The 20,820-nt window shown below is 38.7% G+C and overlaps 1 protein-coding gene across 1 annotated transcript in view; it reads right to left on the reverse strand.

Moving 5' to 3' along the window:
* Positions 1-20,820, reverse strand: part of FDX1 (ferredoxin 1) — a 45,353-nt gene that overhangs the window by 8,724 nt on the left and 15,809 nt on the right. The window contains exon 3 of the mRNA XM_007936565.2: positions 1,252-1,381. Coding sequence (XP_007934756.1) covers positions 1,252-1,381 — 130 coding nt within the window. The remainder of the gene's footprint in view (positions 1-1,251; positions 1,382-20,820) is intronic.

A 20,820-nucleotide genomic window follows, 5' to 3' on the forward strand; every position in this document is an offset into this window, starting at 1 on the left:
AATTGTAGCTTGGTGCTTCCCTAATAAACCTTGTAATCTGTGAGTTCTGTGTGGCCACTGCAGCGAATTATCGAACCCAGGAGAGAGGTGGCAGGTGCTTTGGGAGGAACGGTTGGAGAAAGGGCTGGAGGGAGGCAGCATGTCTGGCCTTGCAGTGATAGGCCTTGGGTTACTGCTGGTAATCCTGTCTTCCTCTTATAGGGTTAGAGGAGGTCAGAACATGTGGCCTCCTTGCCATTTTTGCAAAGGCTTCATTTGACATCCCTTACTACTGTAAATCTTACTGCTTTTAACAGTAACTTCACTCATTGAAAAACAAAACTCACTGCTGTCGAGTTGGTTCCGACTCATAGTGATCCCGCCTTGGGTTTCCGAGGCAGTATCTCTATGGAAGCAGATCGTCCAATCTTTCTTTCGAGGAGTGGCTGGTGGGTTTGACCTGCTAGCCTTCTGGTTAGCAGTCAAATGTCTTAGGCACTATGCCACCAGAGCTAAGCTCTGATTGATTTACTTTAATGTACACTTATAAAATAGAACTATAATCATTTTAACATATTTACTATTATATATTAAGTTTCTTTAAGAAGTCTATTCTCTCAAGTACTTAAAACTTTCCACTCTAATTTTGTTCAATTATCAAATCTGTCCTTCAAGAATACTATAAAAACATTACATTTAATCCCAACCCAAGTTAAACTGTGAAAACTAAAAAACCAAACCCATTGCCTTCAAGTCTATTCCAATTCATAGCAATCCTGAAAGACAGAGTAGATCTGCCCCAGAGAGTTTCTAAGGCTGTAATCTTCATGGAAGCAGACTGCCTCATCTTTCTTCCATGGGTTTGAACCACTGACCTTTTGATTAGCAGCCAAATGCTTTAACCACTGTGCCGCCAGAGTTCCTAGTTAAATTGTGGTAAATATTAATTCCTAGAGTAAGAATATATTAAGGAAGATTTACTAAGATCTAAAACTTATACTTCCAAAAATTCCAATTAAATTTTTCAGTATTATGAAAAGTTTCATAAAGGCTCAATCGTACAGTAGTAAAAACAAAGAATAATAAAGACAAATGTCAAATATTGATATTCAAAACATGAGATTATTATTTAAGATGGGAAAACACTATTACATTCATGACTCTTAGATCTTAGAAAACACTATTATATTCATGACTACCTAGATACATGAAGTAATAAAAAGTCTATCTCCCCACATTATTAGTACTCCTGAAGTAATCCTAAAATCTTACCTGTCTGTTAGTCCATACGCCATATCAAGCATGTCATTCTCTTCATCAGTAATGGTATCTAACTTCTCATATATGTGACCTTCAAAGATAAGGTGGCAGGTAGAACAAGCCAAGGTTCCCTCACATGCACCTACAAAAGCAAACAACAATGAACATACTCCCTTCTACATTAATCATGTTTTACTAAAACATGTGTCACTATATTACATATTCCCAGCACTGGGAATATATAAATGATAGGACTTTATATAATAACATGTGAGGAATTAGAAACCAATCAGCTCTACTTCTAAATAAAGTTAACTATTCTTCCCTCTCAATCTCTCCTTATAATCTGGGCAGAATCAAATAACTTAAAATCACATAGATCTTAAATAATGAGTTATTTCTCCTGTCCATTTTTAAGAGTCATTAATTTGACAGCTATTTAGTTTATTTATGCCTGTTATGTGCTAGGCACTGTGGAAAAGAGAAGTGAGAATTATATAGTCCAACAAAACTGTGACAGAATGTGCAACAGTCCTCTCCCAGGGGTGACCCAGGATTTGCTTGAAAACCTCCTGATGAAGAAATATACAATGTGTAAACCAGCCAATATCCCAGCCAATTTCATACTTGGTTCCTACTGAGCTAAAGTGTGTCACTCTGTAACTTCCACCTACAGATACAATTCTATTCCAAGGAATCATATTCTTCTTCTAAATAATAGCTTTTTTTTTTCATTGTAATTTGGGTGAAAGTTTACAAAGTAAATTTATCTTCTATACAGCAGTTCACATACACTTTGTCTCATGGCAGTGACTATAATCTCCCACAATGCAACAGCTCTCCCCCCACTTCTTCCCCATAGCCACCTCTTCCCTGTGTCCTTCCCTCCATGCACTCCTACCCCCTGAGATGTCTCTCTGTGCATACACAGCCCTTCTATTCTCCCATGATTGATCTTTCCAAGCAGTTTACCTAGCTAATATAAATGTTCAGCTCTTTTGCCTGTATTTTGTAATAACCTTTCTTATATTTGAGACTGTTCTTCCTTTCAAGGCTGAATATCCTCACTTCCTTTAAATTTTCCTTGTTGTTATTGTTATTATGTGCCGTCAAGTCGGGCCCGACTCATAGCAACCCCTCCTTGGGTTTCCAAGGCCGTATCACTACAGAAGTAGATTGCCCTATCTTCCTTCCGAAGAGTGGCTGGTGGGTTTGAACCGCCAGCCTTCTGGTTAGCAGTCAAGTGTCTTAGGCATTACACTACCAGAGCTCCTTTTTAAATTTTCCTTACACAACACAATTCACTAAATTCCTTCCCTTCAATCTAGTTGGGCTTTCCTTAAAATATTTTTGGTACAAAACATAAGTTGTTATTCCAGAAGGAATCTGACAACAGAGAATGGTGTAAAAGTACCACCAATCATGTTCTGGATTAAATTCTACTTTTAAAACAGTTATTTTAGTTTTTTAAAAAAAGTTTTAAAAAGTTATTATATAACTTTAAAGACTGTAGTCCTATGAGTAACTTCAGTTTGATTTAGATTCTCTTTTAGACAATAAATACTATGTAAAACATGTAACTACTATTAATAATTGGTGACAATTTTCCACTGAATGGATCATTTTAATGACAGTTGTTCCTGCCTCATAATTTAAACACTGGTTACTCATATTTTATCATTTAAACAAACATTAAGAAGGAAAATGGAGTCAATTCAAAGCAATAGCAGGATTACAGTAGAGACAGACCACACAGCCAAGTACAGGAGTTAAGAACATGAGCTCTGGAGCTAGACTCCCAAGCTTTAATCTTAGGTTTTCTCTTTCCTATGTGATATTGGGCTATTTTACCCTCCATGCCTCAGTTTCCTCAATTGTACAACAGAGATAATAACTGAACCAACTCCACATGGCAGTTGCAAAAATTATAAATGTGTATTTAACATATGCAACATATATACTTGAAATTCATGAATGGTAGATAGCAAGCACTGTAAGTGTTGGCAGTTATTTTTTATTGTTTGGTAGTTACAAGAAATTTAGAGTAATTTCATTTTCTTCTTAAACATAAATCAAATCTAAGACATTCAATAATTGAACTAAAGTCATACTACTGGTCAGAAAGGAGTTATGATTTCAGCCAGGTTTCCTAGTATTGAACATAAAACTAGTTCCTGCCACTTAATAATCTCATCACCTTACTTAGTTAAAAGACAACACACATACATATAAACACATCCATACATATGCACACACATACATCCCAATTAGTTATTTGAAGAAGTGGCTTATTTTTTTTCTTTTTGTGTAAATGTCAAATATTTCAAACAAAAAAGGTAAATTTATATATTTAAAAGGGCAAAGGAGATTTCCTCTGATTTAAAAAAAAAATAAAATAAAATACTTAAGTTTGAAAACCACTGCAGTAAAAGCTGCATGATATAATGTGACCTTGGGGCCAGAGGTCTGAGCTCTAGATGGACCAACCCGCACCATCTGCTATGTACCGGGCATACCTCATGAGTCTGTTTTCTTCTCCTCTGTATAAGGAAAGATTGAGGTAAATTATCTGTCTCTAGTGTTCAATAAGGAGCTCTGGTAGCATAGTGGCTAAAGCACTTGACTGCTAGCCAGGAGGCTGGCGGTTCAAACCCCCCAGCTACTCCTCAGAAGGAAGGTTGGGCAATCTTACTTCCATAGTGATACTGCCTTGGAAACCCAAGGAGGGGTCGCTATGAGTCAGGGCTGACTCGACGGCAAACAACAACAACAAAAGTGTTCAATAAATGTGTCCTTGTCTTGAGTTTCATTTTTATTCATCAATTACCCAATGCAGACAAACTCTAAACCAGAATGACAAGTATGGGACAAAAATCAGACACTATAGGACAAAAATCAGAAAATCCAGCTTTTTTCTGCCCTTAAAATCTATGTAAAACAATCCTTACAAAAAATTTCCAAGCAACTTTACTCATTTAAAGGGCCACAATGCCCTTCAGCTTTTTGTGATTAAGCAAATCCTGAGAACTGCATGCCATGTGTAAAGGATGATAAAAAGAAAACAAAACTCACAATCTAGTGCAGCATCAACCTAGTGGGGCAGGGAGTGGTGAGGGATGGGGCTGGAGAGGTAGACAGGAAGGAGCATGGAGGATTTTCCATCCCGTTAAGGAGCTTGACCTTGTCTTGTGAACTCCACTTTGTTTCTGACAGACTGACTGGGTAACTCATGCTCAGGTAACTGTCTTTCCCAGTGAGTTGCCATAAAGATGACATGGATACTTGTCATCACACCCCTCCTGTCCCATATCCAGCTCCTGGAGAGATGGTGGTTGTGAACCTCTGCTATAGTTATAGGCGGTTGATAAAAGACTAGCAGAAAAGTGATGAAGTGTATTTTAATTTGGCTAGATCTTACTGACGGCCATGTGTAAAAATGGATTTGAGATGAATGAGACAGAAGCAAAAGCCATGAGATTTCAGCAAGGTGGGGAGAAAGGAAAGGAAAGGCAGGAAGGAAAGAAGCAGAAAAAGCCAAGGAGAGAGCCCTCCTAGAAGGGAAATAAAAATAAAAATGGGCCAAAATGTAGAAAGAGAACCAGAAAAGTGCAATGTCAGAAAAGCCAAGGGAAGAAGACAGCACATACAATCTGGTCTCAATTAACTTGGAAAGGAGAAACAAGTTCTTATGTCAGCGAACCCCTCCAGAAAAATTCAGGACACTCCTTTTTGTACCACTTGGTCAAGTGAAATGAAGAGTTACTAATTACCCATGTTCCAGCTTTTCATATGCTTTAAATTCCTGTCTGCTCTTCTCTAAACAACTTTAATTCTTTTAACCTTCTTGCAAAGGTCTTATTTTTATTCTGTAATAATTTTCATTGCTCTTCTCAGGAACCCTGCCAAATGTTTCCACATCTTGCTTAAGTTGCCAAGCAGAGACTATTCTAAATAAGAATTTGACAAATGCTGAGTATATACAGACGATTAACTTTTGGTTGTTACATGCTAGTTTCTATTATACATTCTAGTTGCATATTTATTCTTTAAATAAACACACCACATCATGATCCCGCCTTATTTTACAGCCTCTTTCTAACTTCTCCTACCACAAATTGTCAATACATTATGCTTTTCTTATTCTTTGCAGTAGGAGGAAACTCAAATATAATAGAAACTGTAAGACTCAGAATGAAATCGACCCAGCCTGTGTAAGATGGCTCACATTGAACCAGAGAAACTGGTAAGGGTACTTTACAACAAATATTACTTTCTTAAAAAAAAAAAAGTCTTCAGAAAAGATTTACACGATCCGATGAATAGCACTTATTACCAGAAATATTAATCCCACAAACTCCATAGTAAGACAATCGGAGCTGGTTTTTGGAGTTTGTCTTGAGATTGTATATGTTTTATGAAAAAATAGAGGACTTTCACAGAATAGTGAAGACATTTGTCTGAAAAGGGATTTAGGGAGGAAAAATGTTCAAGAGCCTAAGGTAAGATTTGGGTATAAAAAGCCTAAAATTTCATAAAGAACATGAGGCTATTTAAGAAAAAAACGTTATTACTCCTTTTGTTCCTCATATAAATTGTTGGTTTTATGATAGCTATTTCCTCCAATGTATTAAAGTCTCTTGGTTTTGTAGTCAGTGGCAGTCCTCAATTAATAAGCACCTGACTTGACTTTTTTGGTGTACAGTTCTATGAATTTTAACACATGAACAGAGCTGTACAATTACCGCCAAAATCAGCATAGTTTCATCACTCCCTTAAAATCTCTTTGTGCTTTTTCCTTTATAGTGTCACACTTCCCCCCCATCACTAAGGCCCGAGCAACCACTCACCCATTCTCCACACTAGGGTTCTGTCTTTTCCAGAATGTCATATAATTGCTTCTTTCCCTTAGCATGCCTCTGATATTCATCCAAGTTGTTGCATGTATGTAATGTATCCACAGTTTGCTCCTTTTTATTGCTGAAAAGTACTCCATTGTATGGATGCACCAGTTTGTTTCTAACATGTGTGTAGTGGTGTCTACAGTGGTAGCACATACTTTGCTAGATTTAAACCTAAAAATTTCATTTTTTGTAGTGTAAAAGTTACTTGGGGGAAAAAATTTGGTTTCCAATTATTTATTGATAGTAAAGGAGCTCTGGTGGCATAGTACCTAACGCATTTGATTGCTAACCAGAAGGCTGGCAGTTCAAACCCACCAGTTACTCCTTGGAAGGAAGATTGGGCAATCTACTTCTGTACTGATACTGCCTCGGAAACCCAAGGAGGGGTCGCTATGAGTCAGATGTGACTCGATGGCAATGAGTTTGGTTTTTTGGTTTTAGTATAGAGAAATATAATTGATTTCTGTGTATTAATCTTGTGTCTTGCAATCTTTTTACACTCACTTATTTGTTCTAGAACTTTCTTTTAATTCCTAGATTACAGTTAGATTATGATTATCCATGTAACAATTATGTCATTTTATTTCTTCCTGTTGAATCTGAATGCCTTTTAATCCCCCCCCCTTTCCCCAATACACTGGATAATACATTCTGTATAAGGTTAAACAGGAGTGGTGACAGTGGGCATCCTTGCCTTGTTCCTGATCATAGGGGAAAGGCATTCTATCTTCCACCATTAAGTATAATATTGTTGTTGTTAGGTGCCATCGAGCTGACTCTGACTCATAGCAACCCTATGCACAGAACAAACCACCACCCAGTCCTGAGCCAATTGCGTGATCCCTGCTATACTTGACCCCATCACCACAGCCACCATGTCAATCCATCTCGTTAAGGGTGACCCTCTACCTTACCAAGCTTGACATCCTTCTCCAGTGAATGGTCCCTTCTGACAACATGATCAAAGTAGGTAAGACAAATCTGGCCATTTTCGCTTCCAAGAAGCATTCAGGCTGCACTTCCTCCAGGACAGATCTGTTAGTTCTTTTAGCAGTCCATGGTACTTTTAGCTTCTTCACCAGCACCACATCTCAAAAGCATCAACTCTTCTTCAGTCTTCTTTATTCACTGTCCAGCTCTCACATGCATACAAGGTGATTGAAAATATGGCTGGGGTCAGGCGCACCTTAATCCTCAAGGAGACATCTTTGCTCCTCAGCACTTGAAAGAGGTCCCTTGCAGCCAACTTACCCAGTGGCTATACGTCTGATGTCCTGACTGCTGCTTCCATTGGTGTCAACTGTAGAACCAAGCAATGTGAAGCCTTTGACAACTTCAATCATTTCTCCATTTGTCATGATGCTGCTTATTGGTCCAGTTGGGAGGATTTTTGCTTTCTTTATATTGAGATGTAATCCATACCGCAGACTGTTTCTTTCAATCTTCATCAGTAAGTGCTTCAAGTCATCCTCACTTTCAGCAAGCAAAGTTGTGTCATCAGCATATCACTGGTCGTTAATGAGCCTTCCTCCAATCCTGATGCATGTTCTTCTTCATATAGTCCAGCTTCTCAGATTATTTGCTCAGCATACAGAATGAGTAAGTATGGTGAAAAGGATACAACCATAACACACTCCCTTCCTGATTTTAAACCATGCAGTCTCCCCTTGTTCTGTTCGAACGACAGCCTCTTGGTCTATGTACAGGTTCCTCATGAGTACAATCAAGTGTTCTGGAATTCCCATTCTTCTCAATGTTATCCACAATTTATTATGATCCACACAATCAAATGCTTTGACATAGTCAATAATACACAAGTAAACAAACATCTTTCTGGTATTCTTTGCTTTGAGCCAAGATCCACCTGCCATCAGCAATGATATCCCTTGTTTCATGTCCTCTTCTGAATCCAGCCTACACCTATGGAAGTTCTCTGTCAATATACTGCTGGAACTGTTTTTGAATTATCTTCAGCGAGATTTTACTTGTGTGCAATATTAGTGATATTGTTCTATAATTTCCACATTCTGTGGGATCACCTTTGAAACGGGTACAAGTACGGACCTTTTACAGTCAGTTGGCCAGGTAGCTGTCTTCCAAATCTCTTGGCATAACTGAGTGAGTGCCTCCAGTAGGGCATCTGTTTATTGAAACATCTCAATGGGTATTCCATCAATTCCTAGAGCCTTGTTCGTCACCAATTCCCTCAGTACAGCTTCGACTTCTTCCTTCAGTACCATTGGTTCTTGATCGTATGCCACCTCCTGAAATGGATGAAGATCGACCAGTTCTTTTTGGTACAGTGACTCTGTGTATTCCTTCTCTCTTCTTTTGATGGCTCCTGCATCATTCAATATTTTGCCCATAGAATATTTCAAAACTGCAACTTGAGGCTTAAAATTTTTCTCAGTTCTTTCAGCTTGAGAAATGCCGTGGGTGTTCTTCCCTTTTGGTTTTCTAACTCCAGGTCTTTGCACATTTCATTATAGTAATTGGCTTTGTCTGCTCGAGCTGCTCTTTGAAATCTTCCATTCAGCTCTTTTATCTTGTCATTTCTTCCATTTGCTTCAGGGAATCCAGGTAAGGAGAGGGACCCAGGCCCACCCCCACCAGCCAGTAAAGCAGGGGAAAGAGAAGCCAGAGGCAATGACAGAGCAGAGCAGCAACCAGGCAGCCAGGTAAGGGCAGGGCGGAGAGGTTTTTAACAGCTAAGCAAGACAAACTTGTCAGTTTGTAGTACTATTGTGGCTTGCGTTTTACTGTGAGGCTTGAGGTTGTGTCACCGGTGTTTCAAATGCCATCAGCATTGCACATGGTGCACAGGTTTCAATGCAGCTTACACACTCAGACTAGGAAAAAGGAAAAGGCCATCCACTTCTCAAAGAATTGGCAAGAGAAAACCTTATGAATAGCAGAGAAACACTATCTGATACATTTCTGATACATTACTGCACACTTTATGAATAGCCCGGAAATATTATCCGATACAGTGCAGGATGATGAGCCCCTTAGGTCAGAAAGCTTTCAAAATACAACTAGGAAAGAGCTGCAACATCAGAGTAGGTCCCTTACTGATATGGATAGAGTAAAGCTTTCGAGACCTCCATGCTGACGTGATACAACTCAATTTGAGGAGAAGCAGCTTCAAACATCCGTTAATAATAGGAACATGGAATGTATGAAGTAGGAATCTAGGAAAATTGGAAGTTATCAAAAATTAAATGAAACGCATGAAGATTGAGATGCTAGGCATTAGTGAGCTGAAATGAACCAGTTTGGGCCATTCTGAATCAGACAATCATGTGATCTACTATGCCGGGAATGACAATTTGAAGAGGAATGGCATGGCATTCATCATCACAAAGGATGTTTCAAGATCTGTCCTGAAGTCTGTCAGTGATAGGACAATACACCTACAAGGAGCTCTGGTGGCGTAATGCCTAAGGCATTTGACTGCTAACCAGAAGAAAGGTTGGGCAATCTACTTCCGTAGTGATACCGCCTCAGAAACCTAAGGAGAGGTCGCTATGAGTTAGATCCAACTCAATGGCAGTGCCTGCGTGCATACAAGGAAGACCAGGTAATACAACTATTATTCAAATTTATGCACCAACCACCAAAGCCAAAGATGAGGAAATTGAAGATTTTTATCAACTTCTGCAGTCTGAAATTGACCAAATATGCAATTAAGATATGTTAATTATCACTGGTGACTGGAATGCAAAAGTTGGAAACAAAGAAGAATCACCAGTAGTTGGAAAATTTGGCCTTGGTGACAGAAATAACGCTGCAGATAGCATGATAGAATTTTGCAAGACCAACAACTTATTCATTGCGAATACATTTTTTCAACAACACAAACAGCAGCTATACACTGTGGAGTTTGCCAGATGGAGTACATAGGAATCAGATTGACTACATCTATGGCAAGAGGCAATGGAAAAGCTCAATATCATCAGCCAAAACAAGGCCAGGAGTTGATTGTGGAAAAGACTATCAAATGCTCATATGCAAGTTCAACTTGAAGTTGAAGATAATCAATACAAGTCCACAAGAGTCAAAACATGATCTTAAATATATCCTTCCTAAATTTAGAGACCATCTAAAGAATAATTTTGAAGAATTGAACACCAATGATTGAAAACCAGAAGAACTGTGAGATGATATCAAGAACATCATCCACGAAGAAAACAAGAGGTCATTAAAAAGAAAAGACCAAAATGGATGTCAGGAAGAGACTCTGAAACTTGAGTAGCTAAAGCAAATGGAAGTATAATATTAGTGGTAAGTTTTTTGTACATGCCCTTTATCAGCACCATATTTTGCACAAGTACTATCAATCTATCACTATTTACTTGTTTTCTGTTAAAATACAGGACCTGTCACCAATTCTCTATCTCCTTTGACATAGACAGTGCACATCCTTAATCAGTATCTCTATAGCTCCTAACACCACTAAAGCTACAGCCCAAATCACCAAAGGCTACAGACAGTAACAAGTAGATGTTGTTCCTGTGACACTTCATTTTCTAACTCCTCTTTAGGATCACAGAATTCCAAGTTTCCTATCCACCATAAAATTTTTCTGCACCAAAATCAGAAATACACATACTTCCACTACCAGGCTGGAGTACAAATTAGAGAAAGGAGCCCTTATATTGCGTGTGTGTGTGTGTGTGCATTTGTGTGCAAGGGGTGTGTATACGAAATTAAGAAGGTATTCTTGATTTGGGATTAGAAGCTGCAAGAGTCAGAAGTTACAATGCAGTTTCTCATAGAAACTAAAGCTGTTAAGTGATGACTAAATTAGTTAAGAATAAATAGGTTCTTTGAGTTGGCCCAAGAATTCAGCCACCCAATATAATGTTATTTTTATGGGAAGATAAATTCTAAACACCAGGTAGTTGACCAGATTCTGGGAACAAAATGTATTCATACAGTAGGAGCTCTTGTTTTTTATACTTATCACACACACAGGGAACAACTCTCCAAAACAAGCAACAGGAGATAACTTATGAAAGGAAAAAGAAGACAAAAGTAATAACAATGCCTCCATTCTAAAACTGGCAGCTGATCAGAATACAGTACACAAATACAATGATAAGGAACTCTGGTGGCCAGTGGTACAGCGGTGGGCTGCTATCAAAAAGGTCGGTGGTTGGAATGTACCCAGAGCTCCACAGGAGAAAAGACCTGGTGATCTATTCCCATGAAGATTACTGCCTAGGTGCTAAAGGAGCAGGGAGGCAGCATCTTTTGTGACCTCCTCTGAGCTCTTGTGGCATAATGCCTAAGGCATTTTGAGTGCTAATCGGAAGGCTGGCGGTGCAAACCCACCAGCCACTCCTCAGAAGGAAGGCTGGGCAATCTACTTCCATAGTGATGCCACCTTGGAAACCCAAGGAGGGGTCGCTATGAGTCGAAATCGAGTCGATGGCAGTGAATTTACCTAACCTTCCTCTAACAGAAGAGGAAAACAGAATCATCATCAGCAGTCCAAGGCCTGTTCCTATGAGGCCAGACATGCTGCTACCCTCCAGCCCTCTTACCAACCTTGACACCAACCGTTCCTCCTGTGGCACCCACCACCTCTCTGCTGGGTTCGATAATTCACTGCAGTGGCCACACAGAACTCAAAGATTATGGGGTTTATTAGGAAAGCAATGGGCTACAATTCAAGCTCAAGAATGCACTCAGGATACAGTTCTTCGAACAGGACAATCTCCCCTCTGCTGTGTCCTTATGCCTCTCTGGTCTTTGGGCTCTCAGCCTGGCCTCTGCCTCTGTGGGCCAGGTAAGCCTGCCACTCTGTCTCGAACTTCTTGGTTCTACTGCTGCCATCTCTCAGCTGGGCATCTCTCTCAGCCAGCAATGAGATTTTTCCCTCTGCCTCTAGGAGGGTTTATTTTAAGCCTGGCAGAGTGGTAAAACTAACCAATCCCACTATCAGAGTTCTACACACCTGAGAAGGAGCTCTGGTAGCACAGTGCCTAAGGCACTTGACTGCTAACCAGGAGGCTGGTGGTTCAAACCCACCAGCCACTCCTCAGAAGGAAGGTTGGGCAATCTACTTCCGTAGTGATATGGAATCTACTGCCTTGGAAACCCAAGGAGGGGTCGCCATGAGTCGGGGCCGACTTGATGGCACACAACAACAACAACACACACCCGAGAGAGAGTGAAATTTCCCAGAAGATTACTTCCTGCTGTTCTGACAGAAATAGCCCAGGTGCATGACTTTAACAATCAGAAGTTTGAAAGCATCTACTCAATTGCTCTGGCAAATTCCATCACTAAGTTAATTGCCAGCCTCATTATAGGAAATAACTACTACCAGCTGCCCAGCCAAGGTGACACATATTTATATGGAGCTCTGGTAGCATAGTGCCTAAATGCACTTGACTGCTAATCAGAAGGCTAGCGGTTCAAACCCACCAGCTACTCCTCAGAAGGAAGATGTGGCAATCTACTTCTGTAGTGATAATACCTCAGAAACCCAAGGAGGGGTCGCTATGAGTCGGGTCCCACTAGACGGCACATAACAACACCTGGTAATCAGGTGGGAGTTACAAAGACTATGGCTAGAAAAGCCACACCAGGCAACTCACTAGACCGTACTGTTGTTGTTGTTGTTTTGTGCCGTTGAGTCGGACCCGACTCATAGTGACCCCTCCTTGGGTTTCCGAGGCAGTATCAGTATGGAATACTAGGAAACCCTAAAAGGCACTTCTACTCTGTCACATAGGGTTGCTATGAGTCAATATCAACTCAGCAGCACACACACAAAAAAATGTATGATATATGTACAGGGATAGGGACTGAAAGTGCAAAGTTATATGACTTACCCTCATAACCAGCCTCAGAACAATACTGGTAGCAGTTTCTAGTGTCTTTACAAGTGGGTGGTTATAGAAATGAATAGGAAAAAAGTATCTATTTATATATACAGATAACACATACACACATATATATTTAAACAAAGTGATCATTTTTTCTGAAGGATGCATTCTCAAAGATTTTGAAAATCACAAACGTCTCATAATTCAAGCATCATTTTTTAATATATTTTGCTGTTTTTGAATACACAGCAAAACATACACCAGTTCAATAGTTTCTACTTAACCTATTTAGTGATCCTGTTTACATTCTTAGAGTTGTGAAACTATTCTCACCCTCCTTTTCTGAGCTGTTCCCCCTCCATTAACCTAAATTCACTGTCCCCTAAGGTTCCTATCTAATCTTTCAAGTTGCTGTTTTCATTTTGATCCCATACAGATAGTTCTTAAAAGAGCCTAAAGCTCAAGGCAGACCTTTTTAACTAGTTAAGCTAAACTACTGTTTGGTTTTAAGAATACCTGAGGGGACATTTTTGGTTTAAGGTTTAATAATTATCTCAGGGCCAATAGCTTCAGAGGTTCATCCAAGCTTCATGGCTCCAGGAAGTCTGTACTCCATGAGAAACTGAAATTCTGTTCTGCATATTCTCCCTTTTGATCAGAACTCATCTACACACTCTTTGATCAAAATGCTCAGTAATGGTAGCAGGACAGCATCTTCTGGTATTCAAGGCAAAGGAGGTAGTTATTTATAGAGGCAATTAGCTACACATTTCATATCCTTCTCCTGTTCTGATGCTCCTTCCTCCTGTTACTCCAGGCAAATAGAGACCAATTGATGGAGCTACAAGGAACAGAAGACTAAGTTTATTAGGCCAATTAACTGGGATGTCCCATGAGAACATGACTTTAAACCTCCAAACCATGAAATCAAATACCATGAGGTTTTTGTTTGTATACAAGCAGCCTCAGCAGCCACTCTTTTTGTCAATTCAACTTCTGTCAAAAATACAACTTATTTTAACAGCAATTACAACAATTGTCTGTGCTACTTTACCCTTAATCAATCTGAAATTTCCATCACCATTAACCACCCTTCCCCTCCCTCCTGCCCCTGGTAACCACCAATAAACTTTGTTCTCATACATTTGCCTTCTTATCTTTTTATGTAAGTGAGATTATACAATATTTGTCCTTTTATGATTGATTTATGTCACTCAGCATAATGTCTTCAGCTTCATCCACATTGTAGTACGTATCAAGACTTCATTTCTCAAAGAAATAAAAGGTTGTCCAGATTGGTAAGGAAGAAGAAAAATCTCTATCCGTAGAGGATATGATCCTATATATAGAAAATTCCTAAGAGTCTACAGGAAAACTTCAAAGATAACAGAGAAATTTAGCAAAGTTGCAGGGTACAAAAATCAGCTGGATTTCTATATACCAGAAATGAGAAATCTGAAAGGGAAAATAAGAAAACAACCATTTAAAATAGCATCTAAGAGAATAAAATACCTAGGAATCAATCTAACCAGGGATGTGAAGGACTTATGCAATGAAAACTGTAAAACACAGTTGAAAGAGAGTAAAGACTTAAATAAATGAAAAGATGTTCCATGTTCGTGGACTCAGAGACTTAAGATTGTTAACATGTTAATACCCAAAGTGATCTAAGATGCAATGCAATCCTGACCACAATTTCAAAAGCTTTCTTTACAGGAATAGAAAAGCCAATCCTCAACTTTACATGGAATGGCAAGAGGTCCTGAACAGCTAAAGCAATGTTGAAAGAAAAGAACAAAGTAGAGGACTCACACTTGCCGATTTTAAAACATACTATACAGCTAGGATAATCAAAAGAGCCTGGTACTGCTGTTAAAAATAGACATATAGACCAAATGATCAGAATTGAGAAGTCAGAAATAAACCCACACATCTATAGTCAACTGATTTTTGACAACAGTGCTAATAAGTCCATTTGATGAGAATGAAGAGTCTCTTCAATAAATAGTGCTGGGAAAACTGGATTTTCACATGCAGGAAAACTGAAACAGGATCCATGCCTCACACCATCCACAAAAACAAATTCACAATGGATTAAGGATTTAAATGTGCAAACTAAAACCATAAATTCTTAGAACAAACAGGGGAAGCTTTTTACAATGGATTAGCTAACATAATAACAAAAATACAAACAGCAAATGACAAAATAAATGGAACCTCATAAAAATTAAAAACTTCTGTTTATTAAAAGATTTTACCAAAAATGTGAAAAGACAAGCTACTGGATGGGAAAATATCTTCATTAACCATGCATCTGACAAGAATCTAATAATAAAAATATACATAAAACACTGAAAACCTAACAAAAAAAGACATATAACCCAATCATAAAATGGGCAGAGGACTTCGATAGATATTTCACCAAAGAAAACATTCAAATGGCCACCAAACACATGAAAAGATGCTCAGTGTCATTAGCCATCAAAGAGATACAAATCAAAACCACAATGAGATACCCTTTGGTTTGGTAGCGTAGTGCCTAAGGCATTTGACTGCTACCCAGAAGGCTGGCGGTTCAAACTCACCAGCCACTCCTCGGAAGGAAGATGGGGCAATCTACTTCCACAGTGATACTGCCTCAGAAACCCAAGGAGTCGCTATGAGTTGGGGCCGACTCAACGGCACATAACAACAAGAAGTTTTTTTTGGTTTTTTAATTTTATTGTGCTTTGGGTGAAAGTTTACAGAGCAAATTCATGTTACATACACAAGTTCACATACACTTTGTCTCATGCATGATATTGACTACAATCCCCCACAATGCAATAGCTCTCCTCCCCACAGTTACCTCTTCCCTGTGTCCTCCTGCCCCCTGAGCTGTCTCCCTGTGCATATACAGCCCTTTTATTCTCCCATGATTGATCTCTCCAAGGAGTGTATCTACCTAGTATAAGTGTTCAGCTCATATGCCTGTCTTTTGTTTGGCTAAAAGCCACAGGAGGGGGTTCAATTCCAGACCTGAAGGGCAGCTAGGGGCCATAGTCTCAGTGGTTCCATCAGGCTCTATCAGACCAGCAAACCTGGTCCTTTTTTTTTTTTTTTTAATGATTTTGAGTTTTGTTCCACATTGTTCTCCCACTCTATCCAGGATCTCCTACATAGATCCCCCTGCGAGAGGCTGACAGTGGTAGTCGGGCACCATCTAGTTCTTCTGGTCTCATAGTCTTATAGGCTGAGGATCATATGGTGTACGAGTCACTTGGACTAAATGTTTCCATGTGTCTTTGGTTATCTTCATTCTTCTTTGCTCTGGATAAAGAGAGACTCATCATTGCACCTAGATGGCCGCTTGCAAGCTTTTAAGATCCCAGTTGCTACTTGCCAAAGTAAGATGTGGAACAATGTTTTTGTGTAGTATGTTATGCCATTCGAGCTCAATGTCCCCTGTGACCATGGTCCTGAACCCACAGGTCCAATCACTCACTCCCTCTGGGTAGGTGGCTAGGGCCAAGAAGTGACAATAACCTTGCCCCTTGTCACCTCTACTACATACCTGAGAATTCTTAGAAACATACAAATAACACTTGTAGAAACATTGTCTACCAACCCTATACATGGTCTTGGACACACTCCCCCCTGCAAAGACATACCTAATAGTTCAGCCTGTCTACCCATCTAGCCACCTGGAATGGCTAAGATTTTTTAAATAAAAACAAAAAATAACAAATATTGGTAAGGATGAGGAGAAATTGGAATTCTTATCCATTGCTACTGAGAATGCAAAATGGTGTGGCCATTGTGGAAAACAGTCTGGCAGTTCCTCAAAAAACTAAAAACAGAACTACCATATAACCTAGTGATTTCACTTCTAGGTGTATACCCAAAAGACCTGAAAGCAAAGACTCAAACAGACTTGTACACCAGTGTTCAGTGCAGCATTATTCACAACAGCCAAAAGGTGGAAACAACCTAAATGCACATCAACAGATGAATGGATAAACAAAATGTGGTACAGATATACAGTGGAATACTACTCAGCCAGAAGGAGAAATGAAGTTTTTATATACACTACAATATAGATGGAAAAGAAAGATACTATGCTGAATGAAAATAAGTCAATCACAAAAGGACAAACACGGTACAATCTGACTTATATAAAAAGACAAGAAAAGGTAAATGTACAGAGAACAAAGCTTATATAAGTGGTTAGCAGGAGCAAATCACATTGCTGACAAATTTCAAGGTTAGTGATTTAAAAAAACTTCTGCATTGTTTTTTGTTGTGCTTTCAACTGGAATTATTTTTACATTATTTACAGGAATAATTACATTAAGCTTTTGCTTAAATCTTCAGAAACTCTGGTCATACAATTAGAGAGTTAGACATCCAAAGACTACTGCTCCTATGCTTTCATGGAATTTGCTTGTTTTCCAAGAGGAAAAGATAGTTGCTTATGTGTACATGAATATTAGATTACGATCATTTTGTAGATTTATTATGATGATGACAAGATAGGTTGTCCATCCTACTCATCCCTATACCTAACCCCTTCTCCAAACAAAAATCTACAGGAAAAGCTGTGTGATACTATTATACGTGAAAATAGGAGTAAAACATAAAATCTAATTTTCTAGAGTTAAGATTTACCTAGTTTAATTAGAAATAAATTATACCAATAAGGAGTTAATTAACATGGTAGGAATAAATACAGGTTGATATATGATCAGGATCTCCCAATTTGAATGTTATCTCTCAAAAGAGACATATGAAACAACAGATAATATAGAAGGAAAAAAATTTGAGATTGTCAACTAGGCAAGCTTCATCCCAGAGATCTAACTGCCCCCTAGTGACATACTATTACAATACACTCTGAACATCTCAAGATATTTAAACCATCCAAAAGGTCTTTACTGATGTATTAGAAATAAGAATGTTTAAAAATTCGTGTTGTTTCAAATATATGTATTTGTACTTTTTAACTGATATATTCACCCATTGCTTCACTTCATACACAAAGAGGAATAAAACATTCCTTTTAACAACCACAGGTGAGTTTAGGGTTGACTTAGTAATAAGCAGATAGAAAATTAAGCAAATAAAAAAAGCAATTAAATTGTACAAAAAAGGAAAAATACAATATACCACATGGCTCAGATGTCAGTAGAATTTATAGAGTTACAATTCTTGGAAAAACAAAATCGCTGAGTTTTGCTCTAACAAAAATGATGACATATTTACATTGGGAGAATGACGAGGGGTGGAGGAGTGGTTGTGTATGTGTGAAACAATGTTGTAAGTGTGTTTGTGCATGCCTGCCGGTGTGGGTATGCATGTGTTGGGGACATGAAGGGTAAGGGGAGCCATATCCTCATTTTCTAGAAAGGGGAGGTGGGGGAGGGAGGGTGGGTGAGTAAAAGATGAGTTTGTGTGGCTGGGGAGGGGCAGATAGAAGCAGAAATAAATTCTGCTGGCAAAAATCAGGAGAGATGGAATTGGCAAAATGTACAGCAACATCTATTCATTTACAAGGTAGGGTCTCCTTATAAACTCATCTTGCTTCTTGTTCTTTTTATTTCTGTTGATCTGTTGATCATTTTTTCCTCCAATTTCTCCTTATCCTAATTTATCTCTTCTTTGGTCATTTCTATCTTTCCTTTTTTTCTGTCACCATTCCCCCACATTCTCTTATTAGCCGTAAGAAAAGTCTGACTACTAAGAAAAACCTAAAAACATGCCATTTTTCTGCTTTAGAAGAACCTACACATCGTATTCTAGCATATTCCCTATGCCATTTTTCTCTGTGTAGTAATCAAATAGTCCTATATACCAATCACTTCAGGCCTTAATTAGTCTAAACTAGCTCAGTGTGCACATCAGATCGAGAAAATCTGGTCCTTTTCATTGTATCATACCCGTCCACTTGTCACCCACCCCAACCTCTTCACGTGTTTACAAAAATAGGCCTCAGATTGCTACAGGTTTAAATGTCTGACATTAGCAGCTCACCAGTGCAGGCTGATAATTCCTTGATACAAACAATTTCATGTGCTTCCCACACCAAAATAGATCGGCTTTCTCAATAGCATGAATAATGTTCACCATTTATTTTCTATATCCTCATAAAGAGTAATAATGTCCCCCCATCCAAATGTATAGCTCCCCAAATACTGACAGACCTAAAACAGAATAAAAGTGATATGAGTTTGATTCAAACACAAAAGGTATAACATGGAATTTTTTTAAATATACTTTTATCCTTATTTCAAAATAATTATTGGGCACTGTAATGTTTTTCATATATATAATTTTTGTAAATATAAAGTATCAATATACTTTTTTGCTTCTGAGATTATTCTTTTGATTTGACATTTGTACAGATATTAAAGTTTACAATGTTTTTATTCTTGTATCTCATTAGGTCTTCAGAAAGGCCCTGCCAAATAGGTTACACATGATACTCATTTAAAAGATGAGAAGTCCTAGGTCTTAAACTTTTCATCTTCTTCTAACATGAGACACCTAACTTTTTTCATTGGGTTGCAAATCATCAATTTGTTCAGACCACTGGCTGGTGTCAATGGACTCCAACACCATGGATTATCTGCTTGACCAATGAGGGTAGGAATCCTTGTTGTTTTGTCTGTTCTAACTGTATTTAAGCCTGTGGCTGAAACTGCAAAACTGATAGCCAACACGAACCAGAGTTCATTACCCTGAGACTACAACTAGAAGGTACCCAGTTACCACTACCAACTGCTCTAATCAGGAACACAATAGATGGAACCTAATAGAAGAGAAAGAAAATGTAAAATAAAACTCAAATTCTTAAAAAAAGTCCAGACTTACTGGATTGCTTTAGACTAGAGGAACCCCTGAGACTACTATCCTGAGATACCCTTTAAACTCTGAACTAAACTACTCCCAGAGGTCAGTTAAATAACATGAAACTAATTTATTTCATGAAATTAATTCATGAAATAAACAATTATCACCTGTGAGTACCATTTACTCTAAAGCAAGTATGAGAAGGTAAATATGGGCAGGGGGGCCTAGATTACAGTCATGTACCACATAATGTCCATTCAAGCAATGTCGAACTTGCATATGCATCTACGGTCTCATTAAGTTATATCTCATCACCCACTGCCATTGAGTCAATTCTGACTCACAGTGATCCTACAGAAAGAGTAGACCTGGTCCATAGGGTTTCCAAAGCTATAAATCTTTTAAAGCAGACTGCCTCAACTTTCTCACATGAAACAGCTGGTGGGTTGAAACTGCCAACCTTTTGGTGAGCAGCCGAAAGCTTTAACCACTGCACCACCAGAGCTCCTTGAAGTCGTAAGAGTTCAGAAATCCTAATCGGAGAACAGGATGTAGTACACACATTTACCTGTATCCAACACATGTATCTCATGTCTCTTGTACACAAAGCAATTACAATGCCAGGTGCAGAACAGTACAATACATATATAACTCATGTATATGTCTTGATAGTCATAATACAGGCTAATGTTACTGGTTTATGTATGTACCATTCTGTACTTTCTATCTAAAAAGTTTACCATGTATCCAACACCCATTCTTGATCAAAACTCTCAGCAAAACAGGAATAGAAGGGACATTCCCTCAACATAACAAAGGGTATCTATGCAAACCCAACAGCCAACATTATTATCAATGGAGAGAGACTGAAACCATTCCCCTTGTGAAGAGGAACCAAACAAGGATGCCCTCTATCACCACTATCATCATCTATTTAACACTGGTACTGAAAGTCCTAGCGAGGGCCATAAGGCAAGAAAGGGAAATCAAAGGCATCCAAATTGGTAAGGAAG

The sequence above is a fragment of the Orycteropus afer genome, unplaced genomic scaffold, assembly GCF_000298275.1.
Source record: "Orycteropus afer afer isolate SDZICR_OR568_19922 unplaced genomic scaffold, OryAfe1.0 scaffold00036, whole genome shotgun sequence".
Lineage (NCBI taxonomy): Eukaryota > Metazoa > Chordata > Mammalia > Tubulidentata > Orycteropodidae > Orycteropus > Orycteropus afer.